Here is a 21,068-nt window from a genome sequence, read left to right as displayed (position 1 = left end):
AAATTAATCTACATGGGTGAAAGGCCAAGACATGACACCACATAAAGGCACCAGTAGTATACCGCTGTTCAAAATGGAATAATTCAAACGAGAATGGGTTTGCTTTAATAACGGTTTGCAATAATTTTTTACTTGAAAACAATTCATATAAAAACATGCACGAGTTTTTTTCCTGCTTATTATTCAAATATTCGAGATCGTTGGAGGGTTTTCTCGGGATACACTCATGAGATATTTATTCTTAACAATAAGACTTTATACATTTATTTTATTTTGTTACAAGTACTTTTAAAATTAATTCAATATTGAAACATATTTGCTGTAAGAATGATAATTGATCAAATTATATGAGTCAATTTTAGATAGATATACTATGTACAATGTAAATAATTTAAATACTTTTACAAATAAAGACAGAAAATTAATAAGTTGCAAAAACACTCCACTAAATAAGTTCACTTCAACGTAATATCAATAACTAATGTTGTAAGTTTATTTCATACTTGATGTTTATATAAGGAATCTGACATATTGTTTAGACTCTTGTCTTTTGTTGAAAACTGAATGTTGTTGTCTGAGTGTCGTTTCTTTATTTTGACGTCTTGATGCTGTCTTCCTTACGGAAATGGTTTTATTTCTAAAATGACAATATTCTGCTCTTCAACTGAATGAAAAAAATACTCTGGTCAAGCAGATGACCAAAATGTAATGTGCATCGTAAAAATAAATAAAAATTCTGCTTCAGAAAAAACATAACCCTCTTTAACGATAAATTGTTGCTCCCTTTGGTACATTTCAAAACATCTCCTATTGTTGATACTGAACATGATGCACCATTGCTGAAAGCACTGAAGTAATATCATATTTGTCTTTTACTATATCAATATTTTTAAAAACTGGATAGACAAAACCAAAATATTTACAGCAACATCCGCAGCTTTGCCTTAATGAATTTCAAATTTGTTCCATTAAATTTCTGAGCTGAAATTTTTATAGTAAAACCATATCCTTTAATAATGCGAAAATTAAATTGTGAGAATGGTACCTCCCACGGCAAAGCTAGCTAAACCTCTCATTTGTATGACAGTCGCATCAAATTCTATTACATTGTTAACGATGCGTGAACAAAACAAACATACTCAAAGAGTAAAAATGTCAAAAATTTGGGTACAGCAGTCAACATTGTGTAATCATCTTACTCACTATAAAAACCACATATGTAACGAAGAAGCACAAAAAGGCTTACATCAAATTTAACATACTCATTTTGCTTATCTTATACGACTTTTTTTTTATCTATATAAAGTCTACCCGTAAAGGATGGAAGGTTTTCAGTACTGGTGTAAATTTGCGCGTTTGAAATTCGCACAGGTAGACATAAAATAATTTTGTCGTTCAAAGTATGACGCATACATAAATGCAGAGTCACGTAAAGTAGATATAACAAAAAAACAGACTAACAGTACAAGTTATAATGATAAATAAAATAGTTTTGTGGTTCAAAGTATGACGGGATACATAAGTGCAGAGTCACGTTAAAAAAAACAGACTTAACAGAAAAAGTAGTATTAATGAATAAAATAGTTTTGTAATTCAAAGTATGACAATATCCATAAGTAAAAGTAATATTAATTAATGAAATAATTTTGTCGTTCAAAGTATGATGTTTTACATAAGCACAGAGTGACGTCAAATGAATATCTCAAAAGTTATATTAATAAAGACAAATAAAAGAATAATATAACACGTTATTAAGATGATAACCAACGTCAGTACGCAAAATCTATACTTCAAGACCATCTTGTATTCAGAGAGGCAGAAGTTATCGGAAAGCTATTCAAATTCATTAGTAGAAGATAAACTGATAGAATCCTGACCAAAAAATCCCGAAAAACGACAAATAGACAAACAACAATCTTTAGAACACGACACAAAAAACAAAAGACTGAGCAACACAAGTACCACTAAAAACGGAAGAGTATAAATCCGGCGCTGCAGAAAGTTAATCAGATCCTGCTCCACATGTGTAACTGAAACAATCAACATGTATGTACAATAAGTAAAATAACGGTTAAAAATAAAAATAAAAATCATTCAACTGTCTTAGGTAGTAGCTCAAAATGGCATTACAATTATTCAGCTTCTATTTCAGAACACTAAGTACACCATAGTTACATAAAGGATAAATACAAAACTACCCACACTATGTTTTATATTCTCTGTTGAAGATCAATATATCACCTGAGCCGGGTATGTAAATTTATAAAAGTAGGAGTATCTTCATGTCCGACGCTCATTGAAACACCATTTGATTCTGTATATGTTTTGATATTGTAGACTGTTAAAAAAAAGAAAAATATTTATAAGGCTATGCTTACAATGAATGAACGTTTATTTTCATTACAAACGTTGATTAACTTTCGAATTCATGTAAAATCTTGCATAATACACAATAATTTTTTAAAGATTTTTATGATTAAAAATCGATTACAATTTTAATTACAATTATTAGGATATTTTGTACAACACTTATTATGTTACTATCAATTCCAGCATACTATTATATTAATATACAATCAACAGCTGCTATGACTTTTGTCTTATGAATGCTTTAAGTGAAATATGTTATAATTCTAAATAATAACAAGAGAAAATTAAAAGTAAAATAACAAAAAATAGTGAACTCCGTAGACATTTCAAAACGGAAATTCCCGAATCCAATGACAAAATCATAAGCCAAAACACATCAAACGAATGGATATAAACTGTTACATTCCTGACTTGGAACAAGCATTTTCTTATGTAGAAAATGGTGGATTGAACCATTTCGGTTAACCGTTTAAAAGTATCATTGTGTGTCATCTATTAATATATATATATTGTAAAGTGCGAAATTGGTGGTTCATATTTCAAGCAATTTATTGTCTATATATTCAAGTATATCTCGTCAGCCATTAACAGAGATACGTTTTTCAAGAATGATAAACAGCGGTACAATAAGAATAAACGTTTTATACTTATTTCGATAATAATATTGAAAATCTGGTTTGTTTTATTGGTCGGTTTCAAAAGGTTTTTACAAAAAGCATTTAACAAAAACAATCTAGTCATAAGGCAAAAGACATGTTCATTATTAAAAGGTAGTGCTAGTTTGACATCAGTGGGTTTTTTTTCTCAAAAAGAACTACTTCAATATTTTACTAAAATACTTCTGGATTCAAACAAAATTATATATCTGAACAAATGTAATTTTGACAGAGGTTGCAAATTTTTTAGTATCGATACAAAAAATATAATGATACAATGAGCATGATAAGCACAAATATCATGCTACAGAAAAACGTATAAATATAACATGTATATTTCTTTCGTCTTTTAGTTTACTTCTGTGATAAATCCAGTTCCTTTCAACAATAAGGTTGGTATAGTCTTTTTTTCTATTCTAATACAAAATACGTATTTATCTTAAGTGTCCAGACAGCGTAAAAAGGCAGGATTCTCAACATATAGACGATATAATACTTCTGATATATAGATATGATTTTAAACACTGTGATTTGAAACTTAACGTTAAGAAACGAATTAAAATTTACACAACATCATCAAGTCTCTAGTAACTAACTGATAAATTACAGAAATTGGGCGAGCATTTGAGGAATACTACTTCTGACATTTTTACCTCTTGCGTCTGTGTGTTTTGCTCGCAAGTCGTTGTCAATATAATAGAATTTGATGCAACTGCCATACAAGTGAGATGTTTAGCCAGGTTTAATCCACCATTTTCTACATGCATAAGAAAATGCCTGTACCAAGTTAGGAATATGACAGTTGCTACCCATTCGTTTGCTGTGTTTGAGCTTTTGATTTTGGAATTTCATTAGGGAATTTCCTCGGAGTCAGTATTTTTATGATTTTTTTTTACAGAACAGGAAAATGTAAAAGATGAATTATAATCAGGGAAAATTCAACTTTAACTCAAAAAAATTCTGGGTTGTTAACCTTGACGAATGTATGTATTTTAAAAATCGGAATCTACCCCAACCAACCTGAAAGTAGTGTTAAACGGGACATTTTGAAACGAATTAATTCAATACTTTTTATGTCAGTCGATAGGGCACCGAGAAATGTTATCATAGTACACTTAGGGTATTACAAAGAATATCTGAGCAATGAAGGATTCTATTCATGATATCAAACAAAATATCGAACAAATACATGTAATGAGAAAAAATAAAAACCTGGTCTTCGAGTGTTAAGATTCCTTGAGCTTATTTAGAACATGAACAAGGAACGTGTACGATCTGCATAAAGTACGCGAATCACAAACGGAAACATCACAATCACGATTATTTTCTTATGCTCATTCGAGCATAACGCTTTTCTATTTACTTCAATATGAAACAACTGACGTGTATGGATCGATGAAAATACCAATAAATAATAGTGGCTGGACTAGAGTGTTTAAATATAACATAATAATGAAATTATTAAAATCATTCTGATACCTTTATGTTCCATTGTTTATATACAAGGCTTCTTCCTGACGATATTGATTTAAAGTCCCACTTACCCGATAGAGAGACTCTGTGTCTTCCCTGTATCACTTAATGTTACCAACCATCCAGCAACGTAAGTTTCAATGGATGTACTGCGGTAACATATTACGCGTTTTGGGAGACTATTTTCTAGATTATATTTTTTAAACCAATAAAAGATCGAAGATGGTTATCAAGGTGAAGGTGGTTTTAAGCGCTATTTGATATTTCGTAGAGGCCAGTGTTTAATGGTAACGGAAGCCTTAAAGGCCGATGACAGTCAACACCATTCGGCAAGGACACTGACAATCGTTGTGACAGCATGCTGCAAATTATGCTTATTTTTTCATTAATATAAAAAAAAAAAGCTTGTGGGGAACTTAAGAAAAGGCATTTTCTTTAAAAAAGGACAAATTGTGTTCACTTGACATTTCGAGACATATTTTGTTTGATTCCCGCTGCTTACAGACGTTACGGTTAAATACTGATTGTTGTCGACTTTTCCTAGTCCGCCATTGCTTTAGAATTATCTCCTTAGAGTTGTCTTATAACGATATTTTATAAAATATATCGTAAGCTATAACCTCATGCATGCTTAGAACCACTCTTACCACCGAGTACTACGACTTCTATTACGTTTGCAACGCTACTTTTATTTTCCGAAAGCATGTGCATTTGAAACTTCCTTTATAAAAGAAAACATCGTCTGCAATGGAACCATGTTCATGCGTTCTTTGATTGACACATATTTTATTTTCATTAAACTATATGCATTCGTAGGGATTTGCATCATACGTATGAAAAGACCTGTTGTCATAAATTGTTATGATGTTATTCGTCCAAATACACATCCACAACCTACAGTTACAGTGAATACAAATAAAAGTATGCCAAGTCTGTCTAGTGCAACAGAAAAACACTTCCATAAAGCCGTATTAGTCGGTTCTTTGTCTTTCTCGAATATATCTTCAACTTGGTTCTGCAAAAAATTTAGAAAAGAAATTAATCTGCTTATCAATTACAAATTACTAAATTCAAAGTGCAAAGTGGAATTCAACCTTTCTCTTTTATATTGAATTATCCCACCCTAACAATGTTGATGCGCTTTTCATGGCTCACGTGCCATACTTATCCACACCATGTTCAGGCTTGTAAGTTACATTGAAGACCTGTTGGTGATCTTATGCTGTTGTTTTGTCTATGGTCGGGTTGTTGTCACTTTGGTACATTCCCTCTCCATTCTCAGTTTTACGTATATTTAATTATAACAAAAATATATACTGAGTTTAAGGGGCATTATCTACGAGATAAAATTAAACGAGTTCGCTATCTTTTTATAACCTTACTTATGTTTATAGCGGATTATACTACCATCGGCAGTATTCGGATGTCATCTGAATTAGATGGCGTTTAGACTTAAATGTACATACAAAGCTGATGAGAGAATTTCATTCAAATTTGTGAACATGAACATGACATCTGCTGCCTCTGTAATGTCTCTATTGATACCGTGTACCTTTTTCTAACTTCTTTTAACTAGGCGGCATTTAAACATTAAATAACCATCTCCAGTAAAAAGTAAAATCACAAAAATACGGAACTCAGAGGAAAATCAATACGGAAAGTCCATAATCACATGGCAAAATCAAATAACAAAACGCATCAAAAACGAATAGACAAGAACTGTCATATTCCTGACTTGGAACAGGCATTTTCAAATGTAGAAAATGGTGGATTAAACCTGGTTCTATAGCGCTAACCCTCTCTCTTTAATGACAGTCTCATCAAATTCCGTTATATTTACATGATGCGTTAAATAAACAGTCACAATTACTAAAATAGTCAAAATATGTGTACATCAGTCATCATCGCATAACAATTTTTAAAAGGGACAATTTAACAGAACACAAAAACATCTATCTACGAACACATGGATTGACTTGAGTGTCTGACGTCATAAAATTTGTATACGTCACATAAATTTGTCGTTCAATGTGCATACAAACAGTTTTAAAATTTACATAGGCAATGTAAGCATACAGAAATAGACCGAGATTTAAACTAGTCCAAAAGTTATAGGTAGAATTTATGAGAATCCAAAAATAATTAATTCCACTACGCGATTGAATGATTTTGACGTTTGTGGTTCAACGTATATAGTAATTCATAACAGAAATATATCATAATGACATATAACAGACCAAAATAATACTGACGGGATCCCTCAAAATACAGAGTCACGCAATAAGAACAAAAGAAATACAAAGAGTCGCATATACAAAACAAACCACCAAAAAATGAAAGCCAATACACACACATTGACGAGACGCACAAGCACCGAGTCACGCCAAACGGACATTACACAAAACCACTCAACAGTAAAAGTAATATTAATAATAGAACAAAGACAAATGAAAGAACAGTAAAACATGTTGTTAAGATGATAAACAACATCAGTACGCAGAATCTATACATCAAGACCATCGTGTATTATTTGAGAAGTTGATACGGAATATTTTTCAACAAGGTCCTGGTACCTTCCGATGACCTTTTTTTAGAAAAAGGACGACACGTTCTTTGACATCCCCCTGGTTCATCAACTTTCTACTCAGACACTGATGACGTTTTACAAAGTCTGAGTAGGAGCTGCAAGCTCTTGAATATCGAATAAGTTGGGAAATATATATCCAATTCGCAGGTGAAGTTGGTATGTTGCTACTGAGGTGGGGGAAATTTATAATTTCAAAATTAAAATCGTCTCGTTTGTCATAGATTCTGGTACTGAGATGACTGTGTAAGTCAAATTCGAGATATAAGTCTAAAAATGAGGCGGAGGAAGCGGTGTCTGTTGTTTCTTTAATCTCTAGTTCCGGGGGATATATCAATGGAACCCAATCAGAAAAGTTCGGATTGTTTATGGAAAGAACATCATCAATATATCTGAAAGTGAAATTAAATAATCTGGCTTCTTTGATCCTGTTGTTTTTGACAAGTGTCTGGAGGAACTCCGATTCATATGAAAATAAGAAGAGTTCGGCAAGAAGAGGCGCACAGTTTGTTCCCATAGGAATGCCGACAATTTGTTGGAAAAGTCTACCTCCAAACTAAACAAATATGTTGTCGATAAGAAACTCCAGCATACTGACCAATTGTTCTTCTGTGTAGCATAGTTTACCTTTTTGTTTGTCACTGTTAACGAAATATGCCTTATCAAATCCCAAAGTAATAAATTTATTGCGTATGCTACCATTTTTATGTTGAAAGGCATTGTGGATAATTTCTTTTAGGCGATTTTTCAATTTTACATGGGGAATGGTGGTATACAGGGTTGAAAAATCAAAAGTTTTGATGGAACTAATTTCAGAAAAAGACCGAGATTTAAAATTGTCTAGAAGTTCTTTAGAATTTTTAAGAATCCACATATGGTTAATACCACTACGCGATTAAACAGTTTCACAGTATTTCTGAAGACCCTCTTTCACTGCGGACAGAATCTTAGTCAATCTAATGGACAATTCTTTAGTGGAACATGAAGATGAGCCAGCAATATACCGTTATTTGTACGGAATTTTATGAAGTTTTGGTATCCAATACAAACAAGGTAAGTCCTCCGATTTGGTCTTCAATGTAAAGTTTATTGAAGCCATGAAGGACTTATGATTTGCTAAAATCTCATCCTTGTCAAATGATATGTCTTTGTATGTGGGATTACCTGAGTGTTCCGTTTTACCCAATTCTTTTACAAGACATTCGTAGTAATACGATTTACATACAAAGACAATATTATTTGAAGCTTTGTCCGCAGGAACAGTAAATTTGATCAACTTGAATTACCTTTTTGATACATTTAGGTGAGTTATATCCTGGAATCTGGACCATTGTTATGAAACACAGTGGTACTATAAAATACTTTGTCATCCATGCTGACACAACCTTCTCTCCACGGTAATAAGTATTGATAACAGCTACCTGGATCATTGTGGAAACGGCAGACATCCCAAGAATAAAGTTGAAGAAAAACACTGAAAAAAGTGATGAATTTGTTTTATGACATTGAACTTTTCCACATACCTGTACTCTTTTGAAACCTTATATTGTAATAAATAGAAACCACACATTCTTGGGTTAACCAAGTAAGCAGCCATTATATTAAATATAACTTCTTTTTGTTATTTAGCTATATGACATGATAATTTTTACTTCGCAACGTAACCAAATGAAAATAACACTATATAAATGTAATGCATCCAAACGGCTCTTTGGGTCTAGTAATACCTTTATGTAGAAGCTTAATTAAAACCAAACAATTAAGATCCAAGGATGTATAAGTACATGAACACGTGGAGAGCTATACAACTTAAATGGTACTAAAACATAGGACTGAATCTGTAAAAACTACGAAAATACTCTATTGTAAAAACAGTTCAAGACTACGGATTTCAAAGTTCGGATTAGCTTACTTCTCCACTTTAATGTTAATATAATATATATGTTGCCTTGAATTAAAATGAGTTAAACGATACTTACCATCAACTTTGCATTAGTTTTGAATCAGTAAGGTGTAATTTTAGATATACATTTTCAAGATTATCTTTTACTGCAGCAGTATTCAATCCTTATGTAAAACTGTGCTTTTATAATATGAATAGCAGATTATATTTTACTGCATAAGTATTCAACCCTTATGATAAAACTGTGGTGTTAACATTAGAATAACTTACTTAACCAAGGTGTTGCGTCAGCGGATGGTGGTAACTTGTCGGCTACAAGTAACTGGAAAACTGACAAGGATAGCATGATTGTGATGACTAAAGACGCCTTTTCTCCAGATTCTACTGGCAGGAAATAGCCAAGGATAGCAAGCACGGTAATAATAAGTGAAGGTATAATGATGTTTGTTACATAATATGCTGGTTTACGTTGCAAGTAAATATAAAATGTAATATCTGGATACGGTTCCGGACAACATCCGTATTTAAGAACATGTCTCTCAACTTCAACCTTTTCAATTATCCATTCAACATTCTTCTTCATAGATGATAAATCACCAGGATTATTCCTTGGCTGAATGTCAAGCTGCAACCCATGGTATACCCATGAACCAAAAACTAGAGGACACATCTGAGAATCAAAGGGAAAGCTGGTAACGTCTATAGGACAAATGGATTCGATGAGCGTTGGGAAGTTGTAATAGACTGTTCCATCAGGATAGATAATAGCTTTATAACTTTTCATACCGGAAAGTTCAATGGTAATACTTAAAAGAAAGAAAAAGGTATAGGTAAAAATGCAGATATCACATTCTGCTAGTTTCTGGTTTTTTTTAACATGTTCAATTCTCTATTACCGTAGTATTCCTGTAATTTTTCATGAAATTCTTATACGTATCATGTGTTTGATAGGCATTAATGTAATAAACTGCAATATTTTGTGCAACATTGTTGAGAGGTAAGATTGTTTGCCGTTATTAAACGTAATAGACTAAACACGTCCTTAATCCTTGTCCGCTTACTTTACAGATCTTATCTTTTTAGTCTACCACCACTAGGTCGATGCCACTGATGGTCGACGTTTCGTCCCCGAGGGTATCAACAGCCCAGTAGTCAGCACTTCGGTGTTGACATGAATATCCATTATGTGGTCAATTTTATAAATTTCCTGTTCACAAAACAGACAATTATTCGAAAAACTAAGAATTCATGTTTGCCATTAGTTGTTTGTTTAAACTCTGGAAAGACATTTTCAGGGAAGAAATCCTTAATATTTTTTCACTTGATATTTGTAAATATCTAAGATATTTCAGCTCCTGAAATGCATCTGCAGACAGTACTTTTATTGAATTCTTTCTGAACGCCAAACTAGTTAAGTTATTGTTGGAAACATTTCGGAATGTGTCCATGTTGATACGTGATAGGACATTGTTTTCCAAATGCAATTTCACTACATAACGTGGTATACTCTTGGAATATATGTCAAACGTCTACATCTTGCGCTACTATGATTCTTACTGCATTTGCAGAATATTTCCAAACATGGTACATCGCTCTTTTCGGTCCAAACTTCAACATAAATGATCCAAACCAAGCAAAGAAAATATGAATGTAAAATTTCCATTCTTACTTGTTCTGACACTTAGACAATAATGCTCTTGATATTTATGTTTGGTCATGAACTTTATTATTACAACTTCCTTCCGAACCATCGCTGTATTGAACTCACGTACCATAATGCCATCTTGGGCCATTGGCACTCAAAGCAACAAATGTATTAGTTCTCATGAAAGAAGAAGGACTTTGATATCATTTTGATTGATTTTTTTATTATTATTGTTTCTTCTTTTATTTTACAAAATAGTTTCAAACCAGGAAATAAAAGATACACTTGTTTAGAATTCATACTAAAATGTATTGATAGCTTTCAAATTTCCCATGATGACATTTTTCTTTAGATGCTTATCCCAGCTGTCTTCCAAACCCAATTTTCAGCATGAAAAACTTCATAATATAGTATGTTAATTTTCTATTCATTTATTTTATAGAAACCATTTTCAAGATATCTGCCAATCCTTCAAAACAACTCAAAGATACACAGCTTAATTAGTGTATTTCGAAGTTATGTGTACGTAGTCGGGAATATGGTAGTTGTTATTATCGAAAGTTACTATGTATGTTGGCATTTATTTTTGTAGAAGCTAAGTGTGTCTATTGTTCCTTTGTTTTCCTCTAATAGTTTATGTGTTCCCCTCTGTTTTAGCTTGTAACCAGGATGTGCTTTCTTTCAAACAACTGGTATACTATTTTTCTTTTTCTTTTTCAAGTTTCGGAGATAAAGATGTGTGTTGTATGTGCGGCACATGTTCAATATAATTGATTTTGGTTCCGTATGCTCTTTGGTTAAAAAATTCACGAAAGTAAATATTTTATTGTTTTGAATCACGACGTACGAGAAGTTAGAAAAGCTTCAAGTTCTTTTTTTTAATTTAGGCGGCTTTTAACAATTTTTTAACTTCACGATTTATTATTTTGAGTCATACAACTGGAGCAAATAAGTAATAATAATACTAAAAATTAATCACAAATAGGGGAATTAAACCCCGAGCGCCCGTGCATAGTTTGTGTCTTACATACGCTTAATCGGCCAATCTAGTACGTATTATTTGTGCAGTATCTATGTGGTACGTTCGACTTAATTTTAAACTTGACTTTAAACTAAATCCTTTAAGAATATATAATGAATACGATGGAAAAAATCACACCAGTTCGATTCTGTAAACAAGAAACGGTATTTGAAACTTCACCACTTATTTAATTGATCATTTCCACTTTTAAAATTTAGAAATTATTAGCATCGTTAACGAACTAAAAGAAAGGAAACTTAAAATAGCAGTTGTGAAGACTTTGTGTGCTTACGGTGAATTTAACAATATATTTCCATGTAATGCTTGCAAGATCAACAGTGTAATTTAAAAATAAAAAGAATGAACTTAAATAGACACTTATGATTGTCACGACCCTACGGTTTGAAAAGTTTTCCCTAGAGTTCACTGTATTTCTTTGTGAATAAAGACATATGATGAATGATAAATATTTTTTGTTACCGTTTTCAAAACCAGTAAACAACTAAGAGGATTCCCCAGTCCAGTAGTCAACACTTCGGTGTTGACATGAATATCAAGAATCCGGTAATTTTTATAAATTTCCTGTTTACAAAACTTTGAATTTTTCGAAAAAAAAATAAGGATGTTCTTATCCCAGACATAGATTACCTTAGCCGTATTTGGCACAACGTTTTGGAATTTTGATCTAAATGCTCTTCAACTGTTTACTTATTTGGCTTTCCAACTATTTCGATATGAGCGTCACTGATGAGTTATGTAGACGAAACGCGCGTCTGGCGTATAAAATTATAATTCTGGTACCTTTGATAACTATTATTTATTACATATACCCAGGTGAATTTAGCAAACACTAATCCATGATTCCAAACATCAAATCAGTAGCTTAACACCACTGAAATTAAGCTGTAATATATAGTGCATGACATTATGTAGCATTTCATTGGGTTCTAGTGTATCATTAACATGTGTCATTGTGTGATGCAGATATATTCACTTAAAAACTGGTATCGTATTTTATACAAGAAATGTGACGTTAGTCACATGTGAGTCATGATCTGCCCTCTGCATCAACCTTTGTTTGTTGGTGGTGTTCGTAAGAGGAATTATTCATTTTGTAGGAAATACAAAATAATACCTGTCAAAGAGTGTTACATCTGGCACCCAGATCCTTTTGATTGGCACAATGATGTATTGCGTATTATTGAAGTCGCTAGCATTCCATTGTAATAAACAGTCATTCCATTTCTGAAAAGAAAATACCAAAGGTGACTGTTTACAAGAAATAAAATTGAACAAATAATGGATATTTTAAATAAAAAAATAGCTTGCTCTTAGAAAATGTAGCAAGAATTATATAAATAAATGTACAAATAAGACAGACGTTGACTCATTATTATATAGTGAGTGGATAATTTCATTCCATTAAAAGTCCAAACGTTTCTGGTTAGGCTCCATTTTGATATTTCCATTTGATTAGGGACTTTCAATTTTGAATTATCCTCTGAGTTCAGTATTTTAGTGATTTTACCTTTTGTGTCAAAACGAATTAAAAAAGAACTTTAAGTGAAACAGCAACACAAACACTTATGACAGCGTCTAGTGGTATATTACATGCATATCTAGGACGAAAACGTGATTATTTTATATGCATTTTAAATCCTGATTTTCACTTGATCTACAGGCTGTAATTAACTTTTAACGCGATTGTTCAAACGTTAACTCTACAAGGTATTTACTCAAATTTTTTTCATGACAGGTTAATAGTTATCAAAGGTACCAGGATTATTACTAGGTACGTCAGATACGCGTTTCGTCTACATAAGACTCATCAGTGATGCTCATATCAAAATATGTATAAAGCCAAACAAGTACAAAGTTGAAGAGCATTGAGGATCCAAAATTCCAAAAAGTTGTGCCAAATACGGCTAACATAAATCTATGCCTTGGATAAGAAAATCCTTAGTTTCTAAGCGTTGATCTGTTAAAATTAAATAAATTGTGAAATCCTGTGTTCGTAAAACAAATTTTCTAGAAAAAAAGAAGGTTTAATCCACATTTTTTTACACAAGGAAATGCGTGTACTTAGTCAAGAATATGAAAGTTGATTTCAATTCGTTAGATGCGCTTGACCTTTTGAATATGCCACTTTATAAAGATTTCGGTATGTTTATAATTTACCTTTTCCCTTGATTTGCTGACCCGAATATATGATAGGTTTTTTTCATTTATATTGCCAAGTTTATCACTCAATGTTTTGTTATAACTATGTGTGGGCTTAAATTCTATCTAAATCATTTTATGATGTTCGTCGTCATAGTATTATTCTATTTAAAAGGTTTTGTGAAGTAATCTCTTTGGTGTTTTTTTTATTTATATATTTGACTTAATATCAGAACAAACAAAAATGAAGCTGAATTCTGCGTTTAAACAAACAGATTTAGTTCATGATATGTCTTGTTTTAATTATAAAACAACTTTGAATTGGAAGATTCGACAAACAAATTTAAAATTGCATTGAATAATATTTGTAGGTGCATGCCAACTTAGGAATCGTCTTGGGATTCATGCTTTTGTGCATCAACCTAAAACATCAGGTTCAACAAACTTTGCGATAAATGTCAATACTCATAAACAGTATATAAAATTATACAATATACCGCATGACAGTGTACAGAAGTACTAACCGATATTATAGTATTCAAATTATCTATTCAACAACTAATAGAAATTGTGTTTACTTATATTAAACTAAACATATCATTTGTAAGTGATAATTACAATTGAACAAAGGAACTATACACCTAAATGTGATTGATTAACTGGTTGGGCAAAATTGATCGCGCAAAACAGTACAAGTTTATAACAATAAGTTATAATTGTGCTTTTGTATAATTTCCTTATGTGTCAATTTTTTAATCAAAATTAAATTTCGCGCAAATATTATGAGTACAAAAGAAATATAATACAAGTAAGTAAAAATCAATAACTTTGTAGATTTTAAGCTAAATGAAAAAGAAACGTTCTTGACATAACTCGTTTTTTTGCTTTAAAATTTGTGTTCTGACAATATATTTATAATAAATACCAAAAAGCAAATCAACTGGTATTCCTTTATAACTATATAAATGAAAGAGATGAGATGTAAATATTATTAAAACTATAGGATACCCGCTACATCAGGGTAAAATTGGGCAAGTGTTGAAACAAAGAGTGTCGACACAGTAATAAGGTGAACACAGTAAGGATTTGAACATTTAATTATATTTCTTTTAAGTGATGAACATAAGGAATATAATGCATAAGATCACATTCATCTTTTATGTATTGTATTCTAATATTTTGTTGTTGTCGGAATGTATGTAAATGTATTCTTATTTCATTGGTTGGTTTATCTACTAACAATGTTAACGAACATGTATGACAAATATCTGCACGAGAAACGTTTTTCTTTCTCTTAACCTTTTTTTCTTATCTTATATATATCGTTTTAGATGTGTCATGTCGGGTACTCATGTAACTGGCTATGAGGTATTAAATTTGTTCATTGTTGAAAGTCATACGGTGTCTAATGAGAGTTGTTTCGTTGACATTCACATAAACTCTTATTTCTGTATAAGCCACTAATCTTATGGAGAAGCACACTAGCACGTCGAGGCAGTGGAATTACATGAATCTTTTGACTTCTACTACTTATAAAGTATTTATGAAAAGTTTGTAACTTACCAATCGCACCCATAAGTTTAATTTTACTACCTGGTTTGGTTCATCCTATAAACGAAAAATAAGATTCAATCATTATAGCGTATAAACTTACTACTTTCCTATGTTATATGGTCTGACCTCGTATCATCTTTGTACTATTCATAAAATTTCCACAAAAATTGGAATGTATCCTCAAGAGCAGTATAATATAATTCATGATTCTCGATCAACCAAACATCAGCTACATCTTGGTCATAATATTAAAAATATTTTAAATTATGATATTTTGTTATTGTTACCAAATGTATGGGAGTAATGCATTGATTTTGAAAACACATTATAATTTGAGTTTCATTGACTTATCAACTTCAAAAATACTTTTTTGCAAGTACCTGTACTAAGTCAGGAATATGACAGTTGTTGTTTGTTCGTTCCGTTGGCTGATTTAATCAATATTTGGTTAATACTTTTTTTGCGTGGTTGCATACATTCTGGTGTTTTCAAAAATAAAAAAATAAGACCAGAATATAAAATTTAAGATTATTTAAATAAAAGTTTAATAAATCTTTATCGATCGTTATATTCTTTATGATGAGAATACATACCAAACCTATCAGTTGTCTGACAGCCACGCCCATTGTTAGATTTACTTGTGTAATTCCTTCACATACTGGTCGAAGTCCTGTGTCGTAGTCAGTTAATATAGACTCAGCTATCTGCTTTGTATAACTGCTACAATTCACATCTAAAAATTGTAAAAAGTCAGATTTAGGCAAATGTTTACTTCTTATTAAAATGCCTTAGTGTCGGAACTCAAATTCATTCCATGATTTACGTTTTCCTGGTAAATACCTAGACTTTTCCATCAGGAGTCACAGATAATTTCCATTCAAACTTAGGTTTGGTGATAAAGAAAGGGAAGGGAAGTAGTTGGTGTATAAAACTTACGAGTGAAAATATATAAATGTAACACTGACAATCATACCAAATCTTCCTTTGTATATGTTTTTACCCAACACTTTGTTTCGCTTAAATCATTGCGTTGGAAAATTAGTGCGAAACACTGATTTTGGTCTTCTGTGTAATTTTACAGAATTTTCTGTGGTTCGCCATCACGTCATTCCATTACGCATGCTAATAGACTTGAGGTCAAACTGTGACCTGCTTTTCATTTGTCTACAACCTTTGATTTATAATTGCATAAATTAAACATGGACATATGTGTCTCTTCGGGTCAATGAGCCTCCGGCAGTAAGTGACCTTGTTTAATGTCAATAGAAATCAATTTTCAAAACGATTCAAATTTCTAATGTACTCTATTTCTGATTAAGTTGGTCTATGACGTTAATGTATCTCTCCCAATCTTACTTCGACTCACTTATCAAATCATTTTTTTATTGGTTGACAAGTTTTGCGACAAGAAAATGGAAATTAATAGCAGTAATTATATACACTATTCCATATTAATTTCAATTTGTTGCGATAAAGTAAACAATCTAAAATATCACAATCCTCTAGGGTCATTAAAATATTAGATTTATATTATTATGATATCATACAATACTTAGTTACAATCAGTTTGGGATCTAGTTATACAGACTTCACATGTAACCAATTTGGCCAGTTATCTCGTTTTACTCTATATTGCACGAAATAAAAAGTATCTTTTTAATCATTTTGTTTAGTACGTTAAGTGTATTCAATCCAATTACTTTACGCTAACATGTTAGACTATATCAAAATTATTTGTCTTTGTATATTTATGATAAAATTGGAAGGTACATGTAATGCCTTAGTTCAGTCATTATTTGTTTTATATGTTTAGACTATTTTCTTTCATTTTGCAGATAAAAATATAAGCTTCTTCTTAGATTGCATTGCACTGAAAACAAAACAAAACATGATCTTATAAGATTCAGTGGCTTTTTCCATAAAACAATCTAAGAGTAAAATTACTCGTAAGTCAGACATACTTCAGTACAACTTTCAATACATTTTTAGATGTTTTGTGAAAGGAATGGCAGGCCTTTAAACAGAGACAACTTTTGCTTAATCGGCACTATTTCAAAACCATGCAATATCAAACTGCCAATAGGTGTATTGTGAAATATAAAATAAAAAATCCAATGGAAAAAATAATAAAAGACACTTTTAAAATGACGCACTGTTACATCTCACTTAAATGTTAGGGCTAATTAGAAGCCTTATTTAGAAAAAAACATTGTACTGTTTCATAAAGGACAGATAAGTTCCCACTTAAAACAGGACAAAGTACCTTTCAAAGGGACATTGGCTTTGATTCTTAGAGATAGTTGATAAGTAAGTGAATGTCAAATAGTGAAATAGATTAAATACTCTTTTCTTAGAAAACTAATTATTTCGCAACTATCACAAAAAGTCATATAAGACTATCAATGTCATTATGTTTTTGTTTTAAATACATTTGTATTTTTACAGTTCATTAAACAATTGTTCTTTGAATAAGGTTTGCAGGAAACAGAGAACGACTCTAACTTATACAATTTTTTTCCTAGATTGCTTAACAAAAATAAAAATATCCCAAATGTTTAATAGTTATCAAAAGTACCAGGATTATAATTTCTTACGCCAGACGCGCGTTTCGTCTACATAAGACTCATCAGTGACGCTCAGATCAAAATAGTTAAAATGCCAAATAAATACAAAGTTGAAGAGCATTGAGGATCCAAAATTCCAAAAAGTTGTGTCAAATATGGCTAAGGTAATCTACTCCTGGGGTAAGAAAATCCTTAGTTTTTTCGAAAAATTCATACCCTCGGGGACGAAACGTCCGCCAGCAGTGGCATCGACCCAGTGGTGTAAATAGTTACAAAAGTACCAGGATTATAATTTTTTTAAAACAATTTCTAATAGACTTTGAAAGTAACTTTTTAGGATATTTTTGGACAAAATTGTATGTGTCGATGCCACTGCTGGTGGACGTTTCGTCCCCGAGGGTATCACCAGCCCAGTAGTCAGCACTTCGGTGTTGACATGAATATCAATTATATGGTCATTTTTATAAATTTTCTGTTTACAAAACTTTGAATTTTTCGAAAAACTAAGGATTTTCTTACCCCAGGAGTAGATTACCTTAGCCGTATTTGGCACAACTTTTGGGAATTTTGGGTCCTCAATGCTCTTCAACTTTGTATTTGTTTGGCTTTTTAACTATTTTGATCTGAGCGTCACTGATGAGTCTTATGTAGACGAAACGCGCGTCTGGCGTATAAAATTATAATCCTGGTACTTTTGATAACTATTTACTATTTATCTAATTGATTAATAGATTAAAATAAAGTCTTGTGTTTTTGCCTCAACAGTGGTGGATACAGGGGATAAAGAGAACCCTTATTTGATTTGAACATTTTTATTTGTTTTTAATTTTTAGCATAAGATGCAAATAATGTCCCCTTTCCAAAATCATAGATCCATACCCAATATTGTAAAATCATTGAATGTTGCTCAGTACCACTGTCATAATCAACACACTTATTAATCTGACTTTTAAGAAATGACTATCATTCTTCGATATGGTATGACATTGTTTCTTATCTATTATATTATGTGGTTATCTGTTAAATGGTTATTTAAGTGTCATTTGATTTCCCAAAACAGATTTGTTTTACATGTTGGTAGTTCTTTGTACGTTTTGTTTGTCCATTGTTCGAGATTGAAAAGGGTGAGATAGGTTAAGACTTTACGAAAACTTTTTGAACGCCTATACTTATTTATCTGTCAATACCAAGTTATGATATTAGTCATAGGTTGTCTATATTATTCCATACCTTTTCGTATTATATTCTTTTCTTAATAAAGAATGTGTTATTGATGTCTGATTATATGGTGCAAAACTTGTTGTTAACATCTATTTATTGTTGAAGACTTATGTTGCATTCTGAATGTTTCTGTTTGTTATTTCATTCGGGCTAATTTCACACTTTCACGCAATAATTACGAAAGAGATTACTTATAAATTTCAACAGCATGATACTTGAAAGTCGCTTATTGTTATCAGTATAAAAAAAAATGTTTGCTGTGTAGCACATTATAATCTAGAATGTGTGCACATTTATTTTGAGAGCAAATAATGTTAAAATTATTACTTGTGTAAATAATAATAACAATAATAATAATAATAATAATAATAGAAATAATAATAATAATAATAATAATAATAATAATAATAATAATAATAATAATAATGATAATATTATTAAACAATAATAAGATATATGACATATAAAAAATACCAAAAATGTATAAAAATATCATGAACACACCCACAGATACACAAACAAGAAAATAAAGCAACAAAAACATGAATAAAAAAATTAGTAATTTAAGATATGTACTTGTAGTAACCGTAACAATAACAACATGTTTGACATATAAGAAATACCAAAAATTTATAAGAATACCAAGAACACACCCACAGATACACAAATAATTAAAAAACGATGTATAATAAAAGGAATATAAAGCAACAAAAACATTAATAAAGTTAAGAATATTAAGATATGTTTGTAACCGTGGAAAATTTAAATAAATAAAATTACTAACCTGATAACAGAAATATCAACGCCACAGGATAAAAAATACAACAAACAAAAGTTTTCATATCAGATATGTTCTTCGATATGGACAATAAAGTCTAAGAGAAATTAAAGAACAGCACTGTTAAATATCGATATGGAAAGCAAATACAAATATGTATATTAAAGTAAAAGTAACACATAAATAATTAAGAAACGATTTCCAATAATTCATTGAGGAATTAAATTAACATTGTTGGCGGTATTTGTCATTCAATACATTTAAGAACGGAAATACCAGTTACATATTTCAAATCTATTTTTAAAAAAGTCAGTCAAATTTTAGGTACAGAAACAGTAAATGATCGATGTCATTGAAATTTGTTTTAGATTGTCTTTTAACTTAAAATAAGTCGTTTGACTCTTTTTTTTTTATTTTCCTCAATATAATGGATTTATTCTATCATTAATAAGTACATTGTTGGTAGATTATTTTCAATTTAAAAAAATGTTATTGTGAAAAGATCGACGACTTCGTTTTTGTGTGTGCATAATTGAAAGTGCAGTTCTTAATAATAAAAAAATCCAAAATCGTCACATTGTTCATATTGCGGAGTGAAATCATGTTTTCAAATACAACATAGAAATAGAATGGATAATAATTAAATAGAAAAAAAAGAATTTCATAACAAAACTTCATTGTTGCATGTATCTATTTGAACGAATGTCCTATTCAAAATTATTAATTTTATAGAAAAAGAATGGATTGAGATTTGATGATTTTAAGACAATTCATTGATTGTATTTGCAATTTCTTCAAAAGTGAATAGTTTTAAAGAATGTATTTAGAAAAGCAGTATTTCAAGAAAATATTATAAACGCATTACATTTTCAAGTTGAAGTGAAACATAAAGTAATGCAAAAGTAATTCAAGAGAAAAGCTAAATAACGATTATGAACACTCATCAATGCAATTATACTTTAAGACACTCTCTAGTTTTAAATCATTAAAAGTTATATATGTATACTCAATATACAGTACTTACTGTTTGTTGTGTCACTATCACTGGAACTTTCAAACCAGCCCTTTCATAAAAACAAACACGCGACAAAAAAGATTGCGAATTTGACCAAGTGAAAGTGAAAAAGAACACGACATTT

General features: G+C 31.0%; 1 protein-coding gene across 1 annotated transcript; it reads right to left on the bottom strand.

Annotated features, from left to right (window-relative positions):
* Positions 1–5,322: 5,322 nt before the first annotated feature.
* Positions 5,323–20,051, bottom strand: LOC134713676 (neuronal acetylcholine receptor subunit alpha-10-like). The gene is made up of 7 exons (XM_063574964.1): positions 19,936–20,051; positions 15,960–16,099; positions 15,376–15,420; positions 12,788–12,897; positions 9,257–9,792; positions 8,370–8,557; positions 5,323–5,514 (listed from the first exon to the last, which is right to left on the bottom strand). The coding sequence occupies exons 1-7, from the start codon at positions 19,991–19,993 to the stop codon at positions 5,359–5,361; spliced, it is 1,233 nt and encodes a 410-aa protein (XP_063431034.1). The 5' UTR covers positions 19,994–20,051; the 3' UTR covers positions 5,323–5,358.
* Between the last annotated feature and the right edge of the window lie 1,017 nt (positions 20,052–21,068).

The sequence above is a fragment of the Mytilus trossulus genome, chromosome 4, assembly GCF_036588685.1.
Source record: "Mytilus trossulus isolate FHL-02 chromosome 4, PNRI_Mtr1.1.1.hap1, whole genome shotgun sequence".
NCBI lineage: Eukaryota > Metazoa > Mollusca > Bivalvia > Mytilida > Mytilidae > Mytilus > Mytilus trossulus.
Note: the sequence above shows the minus strand (reverse complement) of the source record. Positions and strands in the feature narration are given on the sequence as shown.